Source organism: Hemicordylus capensis, chromosome 3, assembly GCF_027244095.1.
Source record: "Hemicordylus capensis ecotype Gifberg chromosome 3, rHemCap1.1.pri, whole genome shotgun sequence".
Taxonomy (NCBI): Eukaryota; Metazoa; Chordata; class Lepidosauria; order Squamata; family Cordylidae; genus Hemicordylus; species Hemicordylus capensis.
In genome coordinates, this window is record NC_069659.1 from 231459764 (window position 1) to 231477611 (window position 17848).

General features: G+C 41.9%; 1 protein-coding gene across 3 annotated transcripts in view; it reads left to right on the top strand.

Moving 5' to 3' along the window:
- The window catches only part of LOC128351707 (hexokinase HKDC1), a 45857-nt gene extending 28339 nt beyond the window's left edge, over positions 1-17518 (top strand). For all 3 annotated transcript variants that reach the window (XM_053311467.1, XM_053311466.1, XM_053311468.1), the window contains 9 exons: positions 977-1281; positions 2168-2316; positions 2424-2543; positions 3319-3414; positions 5119-5218; positions 6924-7107; positions 7962-8117; positions 14181-14414; positions 16829-17518. In XM_053311467.1, coding sequence (XP_053167442.1) covers positions 977-1281; positions 2168-2316; positions 2424-2543; positions 3319-3414; positions 5119-5218; positions 6924-7107; positions 7962-8117; positions 14181-14414; positions 16829-16973 — 1489 coding nt within the window. In that variant the 3' untranslated portion in view covers positions 16974-17518. The remainder of the gene's footprint in view (positions 1-976; positions 1282-2167; positions 2317-2423; positions 2544-3318; positions 3415-5118; positions 5219-6923; positions 7108-7961; positions 8118-14180; positions 14415-16828) is intronic.
- Positions 17519-17848: the final 330 nt, after the last annotated feature.

Consider the following 17848-nt stretch of genomic DNA (forward strand, 5'->3'; position numbering starts at 1 on the left):
AAATTTATTTATTTTTTAAAAGTCAGCCCAGATCAGGAAAAGCTAGCCTAAATAAAGAACCTGTGGAGATTCAGAAAAATGATCAGGCGTAGAATATCTCCAGAGAAACCTGTGTGACACTCACTTTACCTTTTCTTGTGCTCTTGCAGAGTGAACTTGGTGCACAGATGCTATTGTCAAAAGGATTTGCTCAGATTCTTTCAGATGGCGACTTATTCCAGCTTCAGTGCAAATGTTGACAAGCGATGTAATGAACCATCTCCATATGACATTCAGGTATGCTGCATAAGTACTTAATGCCTCTGCTGACAACTGTGAAAAAGTGGTGTCTTTTCCAAGTTAGAATAAAAGTAGTACAGAAAGACACACTTTCTCCATGGCTTTTTCACAGATTGTCAGCAGTTGGTGCTAAGAATTTTTGCGATGTACTTGAATGTCATATGTACAGCTTGTTACATCTCCTGTTGAAATATTTATTTTATTTTATTTATTTATTTAACATATTTTTCTACCGCCCAAAACTTGCGTCTCTGGGTGGTTTACAACAAAAATATGCACTGAAGTTGGTATAAATCATTGTTGGAAGACTGCTTTCAGTTGGGTCATGATATTGCCATGTGCTATGAAGGTGATGTGGACTGCTTGTATTTATTTTTTATTTTTATTTATTTATTTAACATATTTTTATACCGCCCAAAACTTACATCTCTGGGCGGTTTACAACAAGATAAAACATTAAAACATTAGTTAAAAACAAAAACAAGAAATCTAACACACAACAATTTAAATTTTTAAAACAATATTCTAAAACAACATTAAAAACAATCAAAACAGTATCAGTTAAAAGCCTGGGTGAACAGATGCATCTTTAAAGACTTTTTAAAAATGGTCAGAGATTGCAATTATATTTAATGTTATATATTTAAAATTTATTCTAAATAGTATTTGGAAGGACTTAAAGTGCTGTTTTGTTTAGGTATGCTAAGCGTCTCCATAAAGTTGTTAGGAAGCTAGTCCCAAACTGCGATGTTCGATTTCTGCTCTCTGAGAGTGGCAGCGGGAAGGGGGCTGCGATGGTAACTGCAGTTGCGTACAGACTGCTATCTCAGCGCAAACAGATAGACGAGGCCTTGGCATATTTCACATTAACCGAAGAGAACCTCATAGGTGTGAAAACCAAAATGAGGGCAGAGTTGGAGTATGGCCTGAAGAAGGAAGCCCAGCCTACAGCCACTGTGAAAATGCTGCCGACGTTTGTTTGTGGAACTCCAGATGGAACAGGTAGGGGCCCATAAAAGCACATAATTCTGCTCAGTATATGCAGTATGCTACATCTGAATGTGTGTTTTGGTTTTTAAAGTGATGAGAGTCATCGTGTCTTTGAAAAGTTAGCATGGAACAATTTTTTTAATGAAGTTTCCCCCCGGATACCAAGTTTCCTGAGAGTGAGTGATAGTTAAGGCTACACAAGAGGGTAGAAATTTGCCCCATGGCTAACTTCCCCTCTTCCCTGACACGTGGCAAGGATTCACCACCAGAAGTGATGGGATGGTGCTCAATGGTGGAGCACATGCTCTGCAGGCAGAAGGTCCCAGTTTCAATCCCTGCCTTGGCATCTCCAGTCAGGGCCAGAAAAGATCCGTGTCTGAAGCCTTGGGGAGCTGTGGCCAATCAGTCAACGTACACAACAGTGAGCTAGATGAGCCAAGGTTCTGACTCGGTACAAGGCAGCCTCCTATATTGTTTCCTATGTATGCACAATACAGTATAGGTATTTCAGGACAAGTCCTTAGAATCACATTTTGGAACTTAATATCTGATGTTCAGAAGTGCTAAGCAGCAATTGTGCTGAATGGTACTTGCCCTTCAAATTCATAGTTGTGAGTAATTTACTATCCTTGTGTTTTTCTGTGAAAGGCTGTCCCTTTTTACTTGTGGTGCTGTTACAAATTCTGTATGTTTATAAGTATTAATGCTTTGTGGTGTAAATTAGAATTTGTTGGATACTGGAGTAAATTTGGCATAAAAGCTATAGAATGTGTAATTAAAGAGAGGGTTTTTGCGATTATAGGAACTCCTGTGTTTAAAGTGCCACAGGTAAAGAGAGCCTTTATGTTTGATAGTTAAGCAGGATTTTAGTAAAATATGAATTGACTTTCTGTTGCAGAGAAGGGGAAATTCCTTGCCCTTGATCTCGGTGGAACAAATTTTAGGGTTTTGCTTGTAAAAATCAGAAGTGGAAGAAGCAAATCAGTCCGAATGTACAATAAAATATTTGCCATTCCTTTAGAAATTATGCAAGGAACAGGAGAAGAGGTAAATTCAAACAAACCAGTTATTCCATTATTTTTGTTGATCCAAATTGTATGAAAATACTGGTTTAAAATATTGCCTCCCTCCCTCCCTCCCTTCCTTCCTTCCAGCTGTTTGATCACATAGTCCAGTGCATTGCAGACTTTTTGGAGTACATGGGCATTAAGGGTGCACGGCTCCCTCTTGGTTTTACATTTTCTTTCCCCTGCAGGCAAGCAAGTATTGATAAGGTAAGAGGAATGCATGGAATCTGGCTTAGCATGTTGTTTTGTTTCCTCTTGTAAATTGGCTTAATCTTTACAGATCTTGCTTAATTTTTATCCTGTCCTTCTCTATTGGGCCCAGTCCCAGAGTTTTATTGTAGGCTTTATCATTGACTATGAAATCAATATTGCATTAAATAACAGGTAGTTGTAAGCGGAACTACTGGAGCCTAATTTCTGCTTCTTTCAACATGGTGACTCCCCCCATGTGTTGTGAATTTGGTTTGTATAGGACTATCGGCAGATGGATTACAAAAGAGTGTTGTCTATACTTTGAGTGGCCGCCATCTTGAAACATGGCAGATCAGCAAAATATATATATATCTGTGTTAGGGTCCTAGAGGACTCCCATGTGCTTTGAATTTGGTTTTTATCTATGAGATGTGTTACAAAGGAGTGTTCTCTCTACTTTGAGTGGCTGCATTCTTGAACCAAGATGGCAGATCTGCCAGATGGAAGGCAATACTGTGGTTGTCCTGCTCACCCTCTGGCAGGAAGTAGCATCTAGGTATTTAAACTTTCTCCTTAATATGTAGAGCAGGATCCAAACTGGTCTAGTCATGACTAAGTGCTGTTTAAATAAATGAGACAATATTAGTCATGATTAACTGAATCTCATTAAGTTCAGTTAATTGCTTGTAGTATATTGAAGCAAGCAAGTATATTGAAGGTGTGATCCACCTATTTTAATGGTAATTGGTAAACAACTTTCAGTTGTCATTTTTATTATTGCCCACACTAGGGAGCTCTTGTTGGATGGACAAAAGGTTTCAAGGCAACAGACTGTGAAGGAGAGGATGTTGTGGATATGTTAAGAGAAGCTATTAAACGAAGGAATGTAAGTAGTAGCACATGCCTTACCTGAACCTCAGTTATCCAAATGTAGCTCCATGTAATCCATGTTTCATTTTTAATTTGAATGTGTTCTGATTCTATTCCATGTTGTTTGAATGAATGACATAATCTTCACTATGGTCTTCTCAGACAAGGATCTGGGCATGTAGCAAGAAAATGAGAATTCCATTTAAAATCATACTTTTTTAGACCACATGGCTGTAGGGGAAATGCTGAGAATGTGTTTGAAAACATGGCTTAAAGGATTAGAAACCAGGGAATGGTATGCAGGAAAGCACGAGCTGTTCTGGAGTTCCAGAATGATGTACTTGACAATAATATATCATCACCAGAGGTGCACCTAGGTAATCTTGGAGCCTGGGCCTAAAGGCCTTTGGAGCCCCCTCCCCCCCGGCTACCTCTCCCCCACTACCCCCCCCCACGTTAAATAATTTTTTAACACATAGGTTCTTGAGGGTACAAACTCTGGGTACACCTGAGTGGTGTACCAGGGCAGACTAAAGATGATTTGGGGGCCCCTAGGGGGTGTTGAGGCCCTGGACTTTGGCCCCAATAAGGGTAAGAGTGCCTCTGATTGTCACCCAGAGCTGCACAACTTTGGCCATCTTGGTTAGACTACTACTCCTATAACCTCTAACTATGGGCTACTGCAGCTGGGGATGATGGGAGTTGTAGCCCAATAACAGCTGGAAGGAAGTTGTGTAGCCCTGTTGTAGTCTCACCCCTCTCATGGATGGTTGTGAGAATAAAATGGATAACCTCGTGTATACTGCCCGGAGCTCCTTTTGAGGAAGGGTTGAATACTGGTTCCCAAAAGTCTTTTGCTCCCCCAAATGATATTGCTCTTTCTCCCATGTTGCCCCTTATGCCTGGTGGAACATGTGCGGGATGCTGCCCCTCTTCCTTTAAATCCCTCCTCAAAAACTCCCCTTCCTAGTGAAGTATCTGGCACAACTTCTTATTCCTTATTCCCTACTGAAACCAAGTATCTATAACTAATCTGAATGCATATTCTTTCCCCGTTGAGGATCAATGAATGACATAATCCTCACTATGTTCTTCTCAGACAAGGATCTGGGCATGTTGCAAGACAATGAGAATTCCATCATACATTCAACATCATACTTTTTAGACCACATGGCTGTAGGGGAAATGTTGTTGAGATGTTCCCCTCTTCCTTTTTTTGCCTCTACTGTGTCAAATGTTAGATAGCCCCAGGCTTGAGACTTGTCATTACTCTATAAAAGTCCATGCCTATTGATGGCATTATAGTACGAACAATAATAGCAATGTGAAGAATAATTAAGTTAAAAGGAACACAGTTTCTTTGTTTTGTAATTGTGTTCATTACTTCTAAAACAACATTTTGAGAGCTGACTCACACTTGTGCACAATAAAGGTTTCCTGTTTCAGAATAACAAGACTGTAGAATATTGAAAATGTTACGTCAGTGATTTAAACTATATATGAATAAGTATGTGAATGAGCATATCCTCATGATGCATTTTTGGTGTAACTAGTCCTTGGTGGACTATATGGCCGCTAAGAGTCAACACCGACTTGATGGCACTTAATCAATCAATCAATCAGTCCTTGGTGCAGAACAAATTGTCCATCTCTTTTCCATCTAACACACTGTGGTGTCTTTCCTACTCCTGACACATCCATAATGAGTTTTCTGTTGCAGGAATTTGATTTGGATATTGTAGCAGTGGTTAATGACACTGTTGGGACAATGATGACTTGTGGTTATGAAGACCCTAATTGTGAAATTGGCCTTATTGCAGGTAAATAGAATACAGTATAACTAAAAACTGTGTATGGATGTTCCAGTAGATGACAGAATTATGACCGTAACTAACAATAAGACTATATGCTAAAATTCTGTGAAAACAGAATGTGGGTCAACTTGATAGGCCATCAGTGAAGATTAGCACTGTGATGGAGAAGAATGAGCAGGGGTCCACAAATGTTGGCTTGGCTTACTAGTCAGCCACTGTTTGTGGCTATAGTAAGAGTTCTGGAGATGAGTTGTGTGTGTTGCTGGTAGGGATGTGCACTAATGGTTTCAGGCCATGGCGGGGGAGTGGTAGCTTTAAGAATGAGGCACGCGGGTCCTTAACTGCTCCCCTGCTGTCTCGGCTGTGCTCACAGTTTAACTTGTAGAGATATGTGTTTGTGTTTAGTTTATAGGCCTGTTTTCTATTGCTCTTTCATGAGCATTCTGAAAAGGCCAATCTGACTCTGGTCATGTTCTCCATCAATGATGATCTTGTACCAATCAAGTGCATGTGCTTCATTTCTGTAAAACCCTTATTACTAGGTGTTGGCCAACTTTCTTTTGGAGCTTAGCCAACCATGAGGAGGTTGAATGATGATGATGGTGGTAGTAGTAGTAGTAGTAGTAGTAGTAGTTCAAACCCTCAGCATCTGGAGAATATAGTGTGCCCCCCGCCCCCGTCCCAATACAGATTGGTTGTGCCTGATGGAGGAAACTTGTGGGCCTTGATAGAAATCACAGGAGCTAGTGGTAGTAGCAGCTAATGATATTATGGAAAGTATTGATTTGAGTGCTATAAGCAGAGAAAGGAAGCCCACTGATGCCACCTAGTGGTATGAGATGTGTACTGTGCTCCAAACTGTAACGTGTAAGCTCTAAGAGTGTACATATGTGTGTAAATATGTTTTTAAATATGTGTAAATATGGGGCTAATAGTTGCTTGGGGAGATTTCTTCCCACACTTTCCTGATGTAAAAGGGTTAACCTCCTCCCCTCATGCCATGGTCTTGCTCTAGATCTGGGCCTCCACTGCTGCTCTTTGCAAAACTTTAATGAGAACTGAGGTGCATCAATGTATCTCTGCAGTCCATGTCTAGTTTGGCCCTAATCTCATGGCCTGAAATTAAGAAGTCTATGAGTGCATGGGGATCCTATAGGAAATTTAACTTATATTCAGGGAACAGTCACTTTTCATAACTGATGCTTGAACAGCCTTGCATCATTTTTGCCATTTTGGAGATTGTGGTCAAGGAGCAGGATCCAGACTAGAACAGTGCTGGCATAACATCCTTGCAGTAACATAAGGACATTTCATAATGGCATTGTGCAAAGAAAGGAACCTCTGTTCCAGACTAGTTCTTGATCTAGCAGAAGATGTTTCACAATTCTAGCAGAAGAGGGTTCACTAGGTCTTTGTGGAACAGCACAATCCCCTTACACAATCATAGATATCCCAAAGAAGGTTGCTGCTGATGCTATTGCTGTCCTTCCACTCTTTGCTAGCCGTGGGTTTCACAACATTGCATAGCAGCACAAACTGCTTAGAGGCATGCTAATACATTCTGCGTCTGGTCTTTAGCCCTTAAATTTCGCTCCTTATTACTCTGATGTTTTTAAGGGAAAGTTTTCTCATGTATCAGCTTCATGCTTTCCCTCACAACTACTTTGCCACTTTAAGCAAAGAAACACACAAGCCTCTTGTTTTCTTTCAGGGACAGGCAGTAATGTGTGTTACATGGAAGATATGAAGAATATTGAAATTGTAGATGGAGGTGAAGGCAGAATGTGTATCAATACAGAATGGGGAGGATTTGGTGACAATGGTTGCATAGATGATCTCAGGACAAAATATGATAAAGAAGTGGATGAAGGGTCATTAAATCCTGGGAAACAAAGGTAAAGTGGGTGTGTTGGTTATTGCAATGTTTTTGGACCAATTAAGCTTGCCTGAACTTTGATAAATTAGGAGGAAAAAAGAGTATATTCTTAATTTAGCTAATTTATTCTGGAGGTGCAACCAAAGAATGAAGTAATCGGAAACGTAGAAAACTAGAGGGCTGTTCTACATAAGTTGTATTGGCACAGAGCTACATGGGTGCGTATCTTCATGCCGCTTCCCTCAGACAATGGATCCACCACTTGAGGTGTTTCCTTCCAGATGGCTCTAAGGGCAGAACTATTCATGATGGCACCAGAGCTGTATCTTCAAAATTGACTTTGCCACCAAACACCTGTAAAGTGGAGGGGATTTCAAGTGGAAATGTGGTTAGTGTGAAGAAGGATGCTCAACCTTTTCCTCATTTGCCACTTTTTCTCTGCAGCTCCTTCTCTGTGTTGTTTCCCCCCAGATATGGGTATACATCCTATTTTAGAGCTAGTTGAGAGTGGGATGCCACTTTTCCGCTTGAACTCATCCTGCCACCCTTCTTTGCAGATGTTTTCAGAAACAGGTTTTCTGCTGTTGTGTATAGTTCTACCCTGAATTCAAATGTTCAGAAACACCATGTGGACCCATGCCCTTGATATATCTGAATGTATTGTTACCTTGACTGTGATTTGTTGTTTTTTGTAGTTTTGTTGTTTTTGGATTAACTATTCATTGCAAGCTTTCTTTTCTTTTCTTAAAAGAGAGGTGGGGTGTAACTACTCAATTTTATCTAGTGTCCTGGGCCCATTTAACAGCATGGGTATTGCATGATTGACAATATGCTCAATGCAGCACAAACCCACATTTCCCTTTTGTATAAAAGGTATGAAAAAATGACCAGTGGAATGTATTTGGGTGAAATAGTGAGGCAGATCTTGATAGACTTGACCAAGCAAGGACTTCTCTTCAGAGGTCAGATTTCAGAATCCCTAAGGACCAGAGGAATATTTGAAACCAAATTCCTGTCTCAGATTGAAAGGTAAGACCATTTGTTGTGCTAATAACATGTGTATTCCCATTGACTGCCACTTCTGTGTATATCTTGTGCGTTTCTCAAAGCTGTAGAAAGGCTGAATGTGTGAGAGACTGTAAAATCCCTTTGCATCCCATAAGGAAATCCCTTTGCATCCCATAAGGAAATAGTAAGAATAAGAAAGTAGAATTATTGGACCAGAGATGATTAACTTCTCACTCAGGAATATCTGCATTTGACCCCAACACTTCCTTACTGCTAAACAGCAGTAGTTTAATCTCAAACAGTTTCCAGCAGTAAAACACTGTTACACTGTACTTTTTGCACTGCTGCTTCATTGGGGTGTAACAACTATTGGTTTTCCTTTTTGCTTTGTCCCCCAAAAGAGAAGAAAAGTAGCCTTTATGCCCTTTTCCTGAATAAGAGAGTATAAGAATATAAGAAACAGCCCTGCTGGATCAGGCACAAGGCCTATCTAGTACAGTATCCTGTTTCACACAGTGGCCTAAAAGATGCCTCTGGGAAGCTCACAGGCAAGAGATGGTGGCATGCCCTCTCTCCTGCTGTTACTCCCTTGCAACTGGTAATCAGAGGCATCCTGCCTCTGAGCCTGGAGGCAGCCCACAGTAGGGATGTGCAAACAGGTTCGATGTCAAACGTGTTCGACGTCGAACGGGTTTGGTTCAACCATTCAGGGTCAAACCAGGGGCATAGCTATAATTGGGCGAACAGGTTCAAAGAACCCGAGCCGTGCCCAATCAGGAGCCGCCATTCGCTGCCCTGACACGCCCCCTGTGTCTGACGTCAGATGCGGGTGCGGTAGTTTAGCTCCCGAGCGGGGGCTGCGCGGTCCCTTCGAGAGCTAAGACTGGTGCTGTGTTCACAATGCAGCCCAGAAGTGGCTCTTCCCTGCAGGGAAGAGCCGCTCCTGGGCTGTGCTGCGAACACCACACCAGCCTTTGTTTAACAGCTGAAGGGGCCGCATGGCCCCTTCAGCAGTTAAGCTGCTTCTCCCGAACGGAGCCCAGACCACGCCCCCCGTGTCTGACATCAGACGCGGGGGCGTGGCTATCGGGGCGCCCGCCGCAGCCGCACACGGGCCACCGGCGGGCTAGCTACGCCCCTGGGTCAAACTGAACTATCCCCTGTTCGGTCTGACCTCGGACTGAACACCCCCTGACCGTTTGGGGTTTTTTTTGCCAATTGTGAGGTGCAGTGGCCTTCAAAATGGCCACTGCGCCGGAGGGGGGAGGGGGAACATCCACAGATCCCCCCCGGTGCCGCTGCCTCCAACAACTCTCTTGGAGGGGGTAAGTTAAAAAAAAAAGTTTGTGAAACCCCCCCCCCCGACCGAACCAAACGGGGGGGGGGGTGTTCAAGGGGGTGCCAGACCAAAATGGCCCGGTCCGGTCTGGGTCCAGACTCGAACCAAATTGGACCAGTCAGTTCCATGCCCACACCTAGCCTACAGCCATCAAGACTAGTAACCATTGATAGACCTGTTCTTCATTAATTTGTCTAAGCTCCTTTTAAAGTTGGTGGCCATCACCACATCCTCTGGCAGAGGATTCCATAGATTAATTATGCACTGTGTGAAAAAATACTTAGAACATAAGAACAGCCCTGCTGGATCAGGCACAAAGCCCATCTAGTCTAGCATCCTGTTTCACACCGTGGCCCACCAGATGCCTCTGGGAAACCCACAGGCAAGAGGTATGTGCATGCCCTCTCTCCTGCTGTTGCTCCCCTGCAGCTGGTATTGAGAGGCATCATGCCTCTGAGGCTGGAGATGGCCCACAGCCATCAGACTAGTAGCCATTGATAGACCTGTTCTCCATGAATCTGTTGAAATCCCTTTTAAAGCCATCCAGCCTGGTGGCCATCACCACATCCCATGGCAAAGAATTCCATAGATTAATTATGCACTGTGTAAAAATAAAAACTTCCTTTTCTTGGCTCTAAATTTCCTGGCAATCAGTTTCATAGGATGATCTCTGGTTCTAGTATTATGAGAGAGGGATAAATTTTTCTCTGTGTCCACTCTCTCTACTCCATGCATAATTTTATACACCTCTATCGTGTCTCCCTGTAGTTGCTTACTTTCCAAACTAAGAAGCCCCAGATTTCATAGTCTTGCCTCATAAGAAGGGTGCTCCAGGCCCTTGATAATCTTGGTTGCCCCTTTCTGCACCTTTTCCAGTTCTACAATGTCCTCCTTAAGATACGGTGACCATAACTGCATGCAGTTGCAGCAGTATCCTAAATGTGGCCGCACCATAGGTTTGTATAAGGGCATTATGATATTAGCATTTTTATTTTCAATCCCCTTCCTGATTATTCCTAGCATGCAATTTGCCTTTTCACAGCTGCCTTGCACTGAGTTGACACTTCCAATGAGCTATCCGCCATGACCCCAAGATCTCTCTCCTGGACAGTCATTGACAACTTAGACCCCATGAGTATATAATGTGAAGTTGGGTTCCCCCCCGCCACTTTACACTTGCTTACATTGAACTAGATTTGCCATTTTTTTGTCACCTACTTACCCAGTTTGGAGAGATCCTTTTGGAGCTCCTCACAATCTGTTTCACTACCCTAAATAGTTTAGTGTCACCTGAAAATTTGGCTACCTCTCTACTTACCCAACTTCTAGATCATTTATGAATAAGTTAAAGAGCACTGGTCTCAGTACAGATCCTTTGTGGGGACTAAGCTTCTTACTTCCCTCCACTGTGATAACTGTCCATTTATTCCTACCTTCTGTTTCCTGTCCTTCAACCAGTTACCAATCCACACATGAACCTGTCCTCTTATCCCATGACTGCTAGGTTTGCTCAAGAGCCTTTGATTGCTCAAGAAGTCTTTGTCAAAAGCTTTTTGGAACTTTGTCAAAAGCTTTTTAATGTTTTTACATTGTTAATACTATGTCAACCGAATCACCTTTATCCACATGCCTGTTGACACTTTCAAAGAACTCCAAAAGCTTAGTGAGGCAAGACTTGCTCTTGTAAAAGCCATGCTGGTTCTCCTTCAGCAAGACCCTTTCATCTATATGTTTTAATATTTTCCCGCTATTAAGTATACTTCCCATCAATTTGTCAATAACAGACATTAAGGTAACCAGCCTGTAATTTCCAGGACAAACCACCCTCCGCAATCCCTTCTTGAAAACTGGTGTTACATTGGCTGCTTTCCAGGCCTCTGGTACTGAGCCTGACTGTAGGGATACATTACATGTTTTTGCAAGAAGATCAGCAATTTCACATCTGAGTTCTTTAAGAATTCCCGGGTGGATGTCATCTGGCTCTGGTGATTTGTTAATTTTTAATTTTTCAAGACAGTTTGGAACATCATCTCTTGTCGCCTCAAGTTGACTTGGTTCTTCAGCCTCCATCCTTAAGAAGCTCAGATCAGGCGCATGTATATACTCAGTATCCTCTGTCATGAAGACAGATGCATTGAACTCATTCAACTTCTCTGCAGTTTCCATATCCCTTTTTAATAATCCCTTTTACTCCCTCATCATCTAATTATCTAACAGCCTCCCTGACAGGTTTCCTGCTTCTGATGTATTTGAAGAAATTGTATTAATCTCTTTGACACTTTTAGCTATATTCATCAAATCTTCTTTTTGCATCCCTTATTGTATCTTGTCATTTCTTTTGCGAGTGTCTGTGTTCCTTTCTGTTCTCTTCTTTTGGACAGGATGTCCATTTTCTGAAGTAAGACTTCTTTCCTTCTATTGGTTCTTTGACTACTTATTAGCCATGCTGGCATCCTCCTGGACTTGCTGATACTTTCCTTCCTTTTGATATACATTCTGAATGGGCTTCTATTATTGTGGTTTTAATAAACTCCATGCATTCTGGAATGCATTGACCCTCCTGATTTTCCCTTTCAGCTTTCTTTTTATGAAGCACTTCATTCTCTTCTGTGGTCCAGGGTGTCCATGTTAGACTTCCTCGGCAACTTTCTACTTGCATATATGCTTAATTTGATTGCACTATGGTCACTGTTCCCTAATAGTGCCACGACACTGACATCTTGCACCAGGTCCTGAGCACCACTCAATATTGCCCAACTGACCTTTCTGGTCGGTTCCATGACCAGCTGTTCTAAGGCACAGTCATTTAACATATCTAGAAATCTGGCCTCTCTGTCATTACCTGAATGTGAATTTACCCAGTCAATGTGAGGGTAATTGAAGTTACCCATTATTACATCTCTGTCTCTCTTTGATGCCTTCCTGATTTCCTTCTCCAACACCAGGGCACCCTGCAGCATTTGGTATACTGAGTATGGAGGCAGCTACTTTTGAAAAGGACAGTCTTATCCAATGATTTCTGCCCAGGGCAGCAGGAGAGTAGAAATAATATTCTTTTCCCAAACCATCTGCACTGTCACTTTCAAGCAGTCCAAGGGGAAAGCAGTAAACTACTACAGGGTTGTCTAGCTGTAATCTTAACAGCAAATTGATACTGGATAAGTGGAACTGGAGCACATCCAGTAGTCGTTCCAGTAGTAAAATATCAAATGTGAAAATGTCTCTTGTACAATTGCTATCAGGAAGGGGTGTGAATGCTATGCCAATGCCTCACAAAATGCAGTGCTGGGCCAGCTTTGTAGATTGGCCCAAAATATTGAACCGGCAGCAATGCAACTGGATGGTGCAGTTGTCTTATACAGGCAGGGTTCACCATTGCCCAATGTGCTGTACTTGTGCTGGGCAAGCAGTAAAGAGATGCAGGCTTAATATCAGGAGCTGGGCAACTCAGGCACTGTCCAGGGCCACAGGCCCACTGGAGGGCCTAAGACCCACTTGCCCAGTGCCCACACTTTCACAGTGGTGGCACGACGTTTGGCTGAGAGAGTGACTCTTGCCTTCTTCCATCCATAATGTTGGAGGAAGCCACTTTGCAGATGGGGAGGGTGGGAAACTATGACAGAGCGACTCACTTGATTGGGCAAGTTACTCTGTTGCACCATTGGCCCAGCTGCAAATAGCAGCACTAAAAGAGGAACATCTTCTGCAACCTGATAAGCACCCCTCTTGGGTCCCGGCAAGCTTAGCAGGGAGTGGAGGGCCGAAGCAACAGCTCCCTTTCAGCATTACCACCTGCAACTCAAGCAGCAGCAGCACCATTTTAGAATTCCTAGAGGACCCACCCTGCTGATGTATGTTAGGGGTCTGCGGCATCTGGGAGAATTCTAAAATGGTGCTGCCACCTGTGGCTGCACTGAAATAGGAGCTGCTGCTGCTCCCCTTGGCTGCAGACCATCATTTACTTACCATCATTTTAGAGAAGGCAGCGGGTTGGGCACCAATGGGGAGGCTGGATGCCATTGGAGGGGCCCAGTGGAGGGCTTAGCTTCAGAGCCCGCCAAAACTTGGTAACACCCTGAAGAGGTCAAGGGCAATAGTGCCATTGTTTAGTGTAGTGTAGGAGCCAGCATAGTGTAGTGGTTAGAGTGTTGGACTAGGACCGGGAAGAGCCGGGTTTGAATCCCCATTCAACCATGAAACTCACTGGGTGACTCTGGGCCAATCATGTATCTTTCAGCCTCACAGGATTGTTGTGAGGATAAAGATAACCATGTACAACCATGTAACCGCTCTGGGCTCCTCGGAGGAAGAGTGGGATATAAATGTAATAAATAAAATGAGGTTTTCTGAGAGGAGAACTAAGGACCACTTTTCTAGAAGCTGATCTGTGAACTAAAAAATCAAGGAAATTGGAAGTCTGTACAACTGAGGCATTTCTATATTTATGTGCTTGTTTTTAACAATTCATTCTACTTCTGTCAGTCATGGAAAAGGCAAACAGTTCTACCTGGTACTGGTGTGTGTGTGTGTGCGTGCACGCCCCCCATCTTCTGACTCAAAATATTGTACCAGCAGCAATGCAACTGGATGGTGTAGTTGTCTTATACAGGCAGTGTTCACCACTGCCCAATGTGCTGTTCTTGTGCTGGGCAAGCAGCAACCTCATACTCTTAGGGCTACCTTTAGCTCCTCCTGCAAAAAGCAACTTCCTAACAGTAGTCTGTCTATGTTTTGGTGGGGTACAGTGACCGGCTTGCCCTGCTCCAGGTGAGAAGGATCCTGCAACAGCTTGGGTTGGACAGCACTTGTGATGACAGTATTGTTGTGAAGCAGGTGTGTGGCTGTGTTTCTAAGAGAGCAGCCCAACTCTGTGGTGCCGGACTGGCTGCTGTAGTCGAGAAGATACGTGACAACAGGCATCTCGAGCACCTCAAAACCACGGTCGGAGTGGATGGCACCTTATACAAACTACATCCACAGTGAGTACTTGGTATCGCTCCCCCTGCTTCTAATAATGACTACATTTTCCAGAAGGTAAATGGAGTATTTATTAGATATTCTGCTTAGCTGATAGGAATATGGTAAAAAGAAACCAAGATGTTCTCATAAATGACAACAGTTCATCTATTATTCTAATTTGGATGCAGGATAAAGAGCTGAAAAAAGTTCTGCTTTCAACTGTATTTACTTATTTATTCAATCAATCCCATGTTACACCCAAGAATTTCCAAAGCATTTCACAGCCCTAAATCTCTAAGATCAACCTTACAGCAATAAAACAAGATATATTGACCCACTTCCAGACTAATGTTGCACAAACCAAAAACGTCCAGTGCACTCAGTGGGGGAGGAGTGCACTCAAAGGGAAAGTTATTTACCAGTCTCCCCTTTCCTCAGTACAGTAGCCCACTGTGTTAACTAAAAATATTTTTTCCAGGAAGCACAGTAGGCTATAGAGAGAAGAGATCAGCAAAAATAGCCCTCTCTCATTGCGCACACAGATTGTTTTTCAGTGCATGCAACAGTAGTTTGAATGCTGGCCGTTTTCTCTGAAATACGGTATATGTTCAGAACCTGATATGTTGTATTGTAATGGCGGCTGGCCAGCCAGTTATTTTGCTAGGCAGATTGGCTAGCCAGGATGCCTAGTTAATATTCTTTAATGACCAATTGATGTTTCTCAATGGTAATCCGAGATCTTTTGGGAATGGAAAAGCCACCAGAACTGGAGGAAACTCCCAAATTAAGGAAAGTGGCTTTTATGAGGTTTGTGTGAAGGAACAAAAGCAGCTTAGAGCAGGCAAGCAGTTTGCAGAAGAAACAAACTGAAACAGAGAGATGTGGCTGAGAGTTGGCTGAAGGTGTCTTGGGCTGCAAGAGTGGGCATTTGATGTGAGGGGGCAGTTCCTGATAGCACAGGTTGGTTGCCCCCATATGATGCTCAACTTTTGTATATTTGTAAATAAAGCATACATATAACACTGAAGACACCAGCAATCTCTCCTCCAAATGAAACCAAAACCTGATGCAGATCACAACCAAGTTCTGTGGGGGGGAGGAAAGGTGTTAGTTTAAGGTATGAGCCTACATATGCGCCAATGTGAAGCCACATTCCCACATTCCATACTCTAGTCTGACCAATAATATAATATGATGAATAATATAATATATTACTGACCAAATCTATTATAATTTTGAATAATTTGTTTGTGCAAAATAGTCATGCTTCTTGATGACCTACAGATATCAAATTTTGAATACACAATCCTGTGTATGTCACTTGAATTAGCTGATTGTACTACTTTTTACACCAAAAAATGCTCCATGGATTTTTCTTAGTAGTTTTAAAAAAGAAATTCTGATATCATACTTCTCGATTACGTACAGAGATACCAAATTTTGCATGAACAATCCTGCCACTTAAATTAGCTGAGTGCACTGCCTTTTATACTGGAATATGCTCAGGGAAAGGTTTAAATATTTTTCTTCTTCTATTTTTTAGTAGAAATTCTGAATATAACCATCATATTTTAGCTATTATGGTTCTTAACAGATTTTTAATACTCAATCAGATCGGTAATTCCAAAGTGATGACATGTCCAAGAGAAGCAGAAGGCCTTTCGCTTACTATGGTTCAAATTTACTATAATGAAGTTGAAATCCTACAAATTTCAAACTGTTTCTTTACTTCCCTTTTGCAAGCACATTAATAAAATATTCTATTATGTATATTTAAGTTCTTGAACTTTCCTATAAGTGTAATCTATGCAAAATGACTTTGCTCAGTGTTAACTATGGGCCTCGCCTACTAGTGATATAATATGCTACCAACAATATGACAATAATATAATGTATTAATACTTTAGTGTGGCTAATAAACAGAGCCAGAACAGACTTTATTCTAAGTGGCAGAGAGCAGGTTTAGCTTCTGCACCAAGGGTCCTACAAGCATCCTTTTGCTTTTCATTCACTCCTATGGGAAAAAATAGAATGCTGCACTTGAAGGCAAAGGCTGCCTTCTGCTCCTAAAACTGGATGACCTAGTTCTCATCCTGCAAGCAGTGAAATGTGTCTTTGTGTGCAAAGTGTCTGAAGATGTACTGTATCCTCCAACCCAGTCCTTGCAACTTCAAATCCCTCCTTCCATATACATCTCACCCATCATTATGACAGACATTTTGCTAGATAGCAAATAGGGAACAGTATGTAAAACAGGGTTGCTCAACTTCAGTCTTCCTGCTACTGTTGGGCTATAACTCCCATTATCCCTGACTATTGGCCTCTGTGGCTGGGAATGATGGGAGTTGTAGATCAACAACAGTTGGAGAGCCAGAGTTATGTAACCCTGATATAAAACATGACATGCTTTGTAACTGGTTTTTTTCCTGGTTAGTTTTTCTAGGATCTTACAAGAAACGGTAAAAGAGCTGGCACCTCATTGCGATGTAACGTTCATGCTGTCCGAAGATGGGAGTGGAAAGGGAGCTGCCTTAATTACTGCTGTTGCAAAACGAATGCATAATGTTGCTGAGAATTAAGTAATCATACAGCTGCACATGTGTGCATTAAACATTTGTTGCAAAAGGATTTGTAAAAACCAGTTGAGGTAGATGTTCACAAGTGGTACTCACTCCTGTAGCCTGCTGATGGCTAGCTGTGTAAGGAGAAGTTTGTCTTTCCAAAATTGATGTATTTGCCCAGGCTGAATGTCAGTTACCCTAAGTTGCCTGAAGTTTTGAGAAACGACGATATACTTGAGATTTTTGTCCTGTGTCTCATAATATTCATAATTCAGAATAGTCATGTCTCATTAGATAGCTATATTGTCAAGAAATCAGTTTCTTTTAAGTGTATTTATATGATCTGCTGCCCCATTTCATTTTTCTACTCAGAACCATTCTCATTCTTCTTTAAGTGGCCTTTGTATTGTGTTAGTCACCAATAAGTTGGAAAGAAGAAAAAGGTGTGATGTCCTGTGTAGCCCCTTAGCTGGCATTCTTGTTCTCCATTGTATTTGTTTTTAAAAGAAAACAAAAAAGCTGATGTGCAGAATAAAATGCATTAATATTCTTTTCCAACAAAATACTCTTGAGTGAGTTACTTATTATATTTTGTTTTATTTGCATTTATTTGATGCTGTTCTTAATGAGGTGCACTTCATAGTAGTGGCTGTGTTTTGATAGCATTGATAATATGGTTGGCAAAATGTACTACTAATCAGTATATAACTAGTGCATTCTCATTAAAGAAAAACAGTGTATTGCTGAGGATATCTTCTCTACATGAACTATACTGGGTTTAGCTGCTATTTTTCTGTGGAATTTCCAAATAATTTAATTCCCGAATCTGGATACAACTTATTGGGTTGTATCCAAAGAAAGTTAGTAACGATGAAGTCCCTAACTTCTCACTG